General features: G+C 38.3%; 3 protein-coding genes across 3 annotated transcripts; 2 read left to right on the top strand and 1 right to left on the bottom strand.

The window, feature by feature from the left end:
* Positions 1-867: 867 nt before the first annotated feature.
* GCK72_003688 (uncharacterized protein) lies at positions 868-3,447 on the top strand (the record flags this gene model as incomplete). The annotated part of the gene is made up of 8 exons (XM_053724189.1): positions 868-962; positions 1,537-1,851; positions 1,896-2,013; positions 2,062-2,154; positions 2,435-2,863; positions 2,956-3,030; positions 3,100-3,138; positions 3,289-3,447. 8 exons carry the CDS (start codon positions 868-870, stop codon positions 3,445-3,447), a joined length of 1,323 nt encoding a protein of 440 aa, XP_053588383.1.
* A 213-nt stretch (positions 3,448-3,660) lies between these two features.
* Positions 3,661-5,880, bottom strand: GCK72_003687 (uncharacterized protein; the record flags this gene model as incomplete). The annotated part of the gene is made up of 7 exons (XM_053724188.1): positions 3,661-4,006; positions 4,055-4,390; positions 4,435-4,719; positions 4,772-5,066; positions 5,120-5,274; positions 5,328-5,596; positions 5,644-5,880. 7 exons carry the CDS (start codon positions 5,878-5,880, stop codon positions 3,661-3,663), a joined length of 1,923 nt encoding a protein of 640 aa, XP_053588382.1.
* Positions 5,881-6,165: 285 nt separating this feature from the next.
* On the top strand, positions 6,166-6,498 carry GCK72_003686 (uncharacterized protein; the record flags this gene model as incomplete). Its single annotated transcript, XM_053724187.1, has 1 exon — positions 6,166-6,498. The coding sequence occupies one exon, from the start codon at positions 6,166-6,168 to the stop codon at positions 6,496-6,498; it is 333 nt and encodes a 110-aa protein (XP_053588381.1).
* Between the last annotated feature and the right edge of the window lie 185 nt (positions 6,499-6,683).

Raw genomic sequence — 6,683 nt, 5'->3', positions numbered from 1 at the left:
TGACTTGGAATATTTAAAGTATTGTTATAGGTACTTTCGACTACGGGGAGTCCGATTCTGCAATCAAAACAGGCTAAATGTCTCTGTGAGCCGAGTTATGAGCTCTTAACCTGTTCATATGGTTAAGCTTTTTTTTTTGGAATTCAGAATCGCAAATGGTATACACAAGATTTTTTATTTTTGCAACGTTCGAACACAAGTAAACCGCTGGGGAACACAAATGGAATTTCATGTAAAAAAAGCTTAATCATATTGAAACTTTGAGAGCTCATAACTCGGCTCGCAGAGACATTTAGCCGGTTTTGATTGCAGAATTGGACTCCCCGTAGTCGAAATTATGACCAAATTTATATATAGATTGTTTGAAAGCCCAGACTTCCTTCTTTTGTTAGGGTACTGCAATATCACGTCTATGAATTCAGTTCACGCTCAATTTTCAGATTCCCACAGAGCCATGAACCAATAAAATCACAATTAAATTACAAGTTGACCTGTTAACATTTTCCAAGTTTCTTTTTTCTTGTTGTCCTTCCCATTTTTCGCATTACTAATTGTTTACTCTCTCCTTATTCTTTACATCCCGTTTTTTTCTTTTAATCACTCAAATGTTGCAACATTTGTCACTTTATTCGGCCAACACGCGATATTCTTCTTAAATTTTATATTATTTCATGTTTATTCTTCTCAAAAACTGTTTAAAAATTTAAATTACATTTTGACCCCCGCAACACTATTCGAGAAAGAGAGGGAGGTCTCGCTATCTTTTAATTGAATTTTTTGTCTCATTTTCCCGCCCGTTTCTTCACATTCTTCTTTTTTTTCTAAATTCTGAATATTGAGATTTTCAGGAATCACATTTACTCAATCATGGCAGAGGAGGACACGGAAACTGAAAGTGTGCTTTCATACGAGGATGAATGGTGGGAAATGAATTGCTCAATTATCCCGCCCGAGTTTAATAGGTGAGTGGGGGGAAATATATGTAAAGGATTAGGCTCCAAGCTTAGACTAATTCTAGTCCCACAAGGAAACTCCCTTTATTAAATGTTTGAAAGTTTGCTGAAAATTTACTCGAAGTTAGTTTCGACTATTCTGAATACGATGGTAATACAATCTTTTGTAATTCTAGCTCCGGAGTTCAAAAATCGATTTGCCAGGCTCAAATTCTAAGATTCTACTTATACATACACTAGCGGTGATTGGTTGTGAATCTCTACTGTCCGTTTTGCATAAACTTTATTTGAAATATAGCTAAAAATATAGAGAAAAAAGTAAATCACTTCGAAAACCAATTTTTTAGAACCTTGATTTGTAAAATCGAAAAAATTCTAAGATTCTGTTCATGCTCGCAAATTTTTGATCTCGATGTTCCCCTATGTCAATATACACGATTAATCAAGAAAAGTGACTATATTTATTCACAAGAAAATTTTAAATTATTTATAACCAATGAAACATGACTCCGGTTTTTGCATGATGTCTCGTATAAAATTCAACATTTTGAGGGATTTAACAAAAAAGAAAAACCGTTTTCAGACTCATGCTAGTCGGTGTGGTTGGCGCTGTGATCGCGTTCATCTCGGTCTGCTTCAACACGTTTCTTTTCGTCGTTCTCTTTCGAAATCCACGTCATCGACATTCTCATTTGATCTACCTCATGTTTCTATCAGTAGCAGACATTTTCTTGTCAGCTTCGTACATTCTGTTATTCCCTGTGAATCTGTATATGGACTATTTTGCATCGGAATGGTTGGCAGCCGCCTGGTGGTCTTATATGAGAATTATGATCACCATTTCTCATGTCTTTATCTCAACATCGGCATTTTTGATTTGTGCGGCCGCGTTTGAAAGGTAATTTAAAACCAAAACTCCTCCCCTCTGACAAAAGTTTTCAGATACATAACCATCTCAAAAATTGCTTGCCAATTCGCGAGACACCATCGCCTCATCATAATTGTCGCCTGTCTTTGTATTGCCATTGTGGCAAAGGGACCAATGTATTTTGAGGTTGAGGTTTGTTGACCAAAGATTTTTCAGAATCTATGTATAGTTTTAATTCAGGTTGTTCCCAACGCAAACTGCACCGGTGTTACTTCCCTGACAGCGATTCCTTCAGAGTTTTCAGAGTCGGAGCCTTACAAGACTGCGTACAAGGTGAGTGCGAGGAATATTATTAGCACAGCACGCGCCTTACAACCACGCTCTACCGAAACCAAAGAAAGTTGCGTGCGAAATTGAGAGACTCAGAGAAAAATAGACAGATTTTGGTGGAGCGCAGTTGTAAGAACTGTGTTGTGATAATATGAATGGGAAGTTTTTGGGAATTGGCTTGCCTAAGACCCGGAAGTATCCCGATGGGATGACGATGCGTCACCGGGTACAAAAGGGTTACCGTATACCTTACACACTGTAAGCTTTCACTCCCTATTTTCAGTTCTGGTTCCGCAACTTGCTCACAGTGGCTCTTCCCTTCATCATGTGCTTCTATCTTAACTTCGCAATAATGCATCGTCTCCGTATCCAACACCTCGGCGCAAAACTCTTTCGGTTTGCCACATCTGAACATCGTCAAAACATCCGTGCCGCCACATTGATGTTAGTCGCCGTCACATGCTCCTATCTGGCATCCAACCTTCTCAACGTTGTGGTCTACACTTGGGAGCTGGTGGACAAGGAATCGTTGTTGTCTGAAAATATCCGTCCGTTGTATACATTGTCTTCGGATCTTGTATCTCTGCTGACCGTCGTTGCAAGCGCCTGTCGGCTACCGATTTATTTGGTGTGCAATGCGAGGATTCGGTGTGAAGTGCTGGATTACGTGGATAATTGTGTGCTGACGCATCTGAATATCAAACCATATACGGTAAGTGAAGGATTCTAGAAGGAAGGGGATTCTAGGATGCCACTACCCACTTCTCCGCATGTCTTCTTAATTTTTCTATCGCTATATTTCAGGGTCTCGGAAGTAAACGATGTCGAGCGACTACAGTACGCTACTGTGACACCGGTAGCGGCTACATGATATATGATGTGAGTTTTTGCACATGACATATACTTTTCCCTAGTTAGAACTGACATAGTTACTATGAAGAAATGCAGATTCAGACAAAACCAGACGAAGTGATACCGAGTCCAGTGGTAAGACACACTTTATGCTCTCACCTTTTTAATTTCCTTCCGATTTTCTGATTTTCCTTATTCGTAACCATGTAGTAACTCCTTTTGGCATGGGATTACTGTACTTGTGGTGCTGAACCTATTTATGATAACACTGCTATTCGCTTTCAGGCGCCGAACAAAAAAGGTGAACGACGTGTGAGATCAGTTGGCACCGGCTTGGATCGAGTGGTGTTATCGGTGGCGATGGGAAGTATCAAGGCGTCACAGAGTAGTGCACATTTGACAGTTCCACTTAACAATAGTGTTATGTTGATTCAGGAAGAATAATTTTGGTTTTTGAGTTATAATACTTTCAGATTATGCACCGAAAATTATATCTGTTCGTTTTTTTCTGTAAATAAAGGATACATTTCAAATGATATAGAGACTTGTGATATCATAGTTTTGTTTTCAGGTTCAAATTGCACTTTTTAAATGAAATAAAAATCTTAGTTGGGGGTTCGAATCAAGAACAAATAAATGGAAAAGTTAAAGAAGTTATCAAAGTTTTCTCTTCTTGGCTTCTGGCTCCTCTTCCCTCGCTTCTTCTGGAACGATTTCTTCTGGAACCACCTTTACCACATCTTCCTCTTCTTCTACCACCACACCACAGCTTTTCAAAATCCATTTTGCCCATTTTACAGCTTCTCTGTTATCTGACGTCCGCACAATATATCTGAAGGCGTCCGTATCTTCAGATATGTCAAATGAATTAAGGGATTGCAGAATCGCATTGAGTGTTTGTTCGGTCAACGGATTGGCTTGCAGGTCTTCACAACACATCATTGCACCCAGAACGGATACCACAGCTTTCTGTTCCTCAGTGTTCTTTGCAAGAACTGATGGCCTAGAAATAGTATAAAAGAGATGAGCAATGCTTTTTGGAGAAACTCACATCAGAAATTCCTCAAATCTATGAAAGAAGCTCTCAAAAACTGATACATCAACAAACTTCACATATTCCTCTAGCATATTCAAAACGTCTCTCTTTTGCGAGTCGTTATCGAGGTTTGCAATCGTGGTTATAATTCCTTGGATAATGGTTTTGTCACACCTGAGAATTAAATCTTCTGCGCGGCTTTCTCGGTTGACGTAAGTCAAATCATTCATGACATGAACCAATACGAAAAACGTTTCTTCTCCGGTTTCTTCAATGTCATATTTCATAAAAATCTGGAGAAGATGAATTTTCAGCCCCGCGACATCTAATGCATTTAGGGATGTTATTTTTCTAAAAAGTAAACTTGTATTAGAATTTATTTAATTTCAACATACCTTGTCAGCTGTTTCAATAGCATTAAACAACACCACGGCGTCGTCCAGGGTCTCACACAACTCGCAAATCTGAATACATCAGCAATTCCTTTACAGACAGCGTCGATTGCTTGTGGCGAAGCTTCACAGATTTCCTTTCTGCATAAAATGTTAAACGCAATATAATGAACAACGGAAATTGGCTCATCATCTGCATCGTTTTCATAGCATGCATAGTCAGATAAAGAATCCAAAATGGTTCTGATAAGGTGATGTTTCTCGTTGACATCAAGAAGATGAGCTTTTCTGAAAAAAAACCGATTCGAATTATATATATTTTTGGAAATCCAAATCTTACTGGCAAGCACACAGCAAACAATCGAGGGAATATTCTTGATATGTTTCGTTATCCTTATATTTTTTGATAAAAAAGAGCATGAGCTTCACACAATCCTTGTAATCCTGGTCGCTTGCATTCAAATTTTCCAGAAATTCTGCACATTCGTTGAAAATCCTTTTGACATCGCCTAGGTATTTGATAGTTTGCATACAGTAGTTCAAGGATATAAGGCAACGATGGGCGTTTTCAATTGTTAACAGTTCGACAGTGCGCCCAGGGAACTCAATCTGTGGATTCTTCTCCAGTGGGGTTTCTGTAAAAGAGGTTTTGATTTATGGATGCTTCTACCGAATCGTTAGTACTTACCAAGCAGACAAACCACCTCTAGCATTGGATGTGTCTCTACCAGAACATATAGATCTTTCAAGTTGATATCATTATTCGAGCAGTCAAGAAATCTTAACTGTGGAAGCGATTTTTTACATTGCAAATACAACTTCAAGTTTTGTAAACGATCCTCGCTGGAAAAAAACTTTAAAAAATAATTTATACTTTTTCCAAGCGCACAACTCACTTTCGAAAAGAGCTTATATTTAAAACTCGTAGTTTTTCCAAATTGAACAAGTCCAAAACATCCTCTTTTTCCCGGAATTCCAGGTTACTTAAGTTGAGAAGCTCCAGATTTTTAATGTTGGATATTCCAGTTAAGTTCTTGAGCTCAGAACAACTTATATCAAGTTCTGTGACATTTTTGAACTGGCAGAGATTTGTGAAGTTTGGGGACAAACTCAGGGGACAATAGGGGAGATGTAGTTTGGTCACTGATGGGATTAGCTGGTATACCTGTAAGGTGGGAACTCAGTACCTGCTGAGAGCATTAAAAAACTTACGTCTTTTACCCAATTTTTCATGAAAATTGCATCTTCCCCATTAATCCTTATCTCTTTCAACATCTCCTGACTTTGTGAATTGAGAATTTTTTCCAAAACTTTACCAAACTGCACTCTCTCATCTTTATCATGACAGCAAGCCATGTGACCGAAACTATTCAAATTCAACTTTGTCAAATTTTGAACGATAGCAATATCAAAAAAGTCATCTAACGTATCATTCTTGTCGGTTGTCATCTCAGTGATATTTAATCTTTTCAGAATCTTCTTAGTGGTGGTTTCAGTGGAATTAAACTCTTCAAAGGTTCTGATATATTCATACACCAGATTGCCAACGTTCGGATGCAGCTAGCAACATCGACGTGTCTGTGTTCAAAGTGATATTCAAGCAAGATTGCGCTGAAGTGTTTTTGTAAGAATTTCTAAATATGCTAGATAAAAAACCACTCAATTTTCAGACCGATCCTTCTAGATAGACAATCTCATGAGCAGGAGAGTGTGATATACTATTTGCTTGCGTTAATGAAGGAGAGCGAAGCCAGGAACGGTGACAATGGTGACAAGCATTGCATCGAATCAGAAATAAAGGAGATCCAGAAATCGATTGAGTCATTTGAGAGAATAGATGAAACTGACCATATGGAAGTGTTTCGGTGGTTGTGCAGAACATCAGAGTCGAGAGACGTCGTTAGATGGGCTAGATGGTGCTTAAAGACCAGTGGTTTGGAATTATTAGAGGGAGAAGAAAAGGTGGACCTTGAAGAAAAAGAAGAAGCCGGAGAATTGAACGAATCTAATAAACATGATCAGGATGAGGATGAGCAACCAGATGAAAAGCGACGACGGCTTGAATAAACACATTATTTATATTAATTAACTTTGAGAAACAAAATGTGACGGGTTTTGTTTTACCAAATAAATATCACAACGTTTTTTTTTGATTTTCCGTGAACTTCCGGAAAAATATATATTCCCGCAATAAATTCGTTTTGATAGGTTTTTTTTGCCAAATCCCGCGTGACCATCACTTCTAATCAATT

The sequence above is a fragment of the Caenorhabditis remanei genome, chromosome II, assembly GCF_010183535.1.
Source record: "Caenorhabditis remanei strain PX506 chromosome II, whole genome shotgun sequence".
NCBI lineage: Eukaryota > Metazoa > Nematoda > Chromadorea > Rhabditida > Rhabditidae > Caenorhabditis > Caenorhabditis remanei.
The sequence above is the reverse complement of the archived record's forward strand: the minus strand, read 5'-3'. Positions and strand labels throughout refer to the sequence as shown.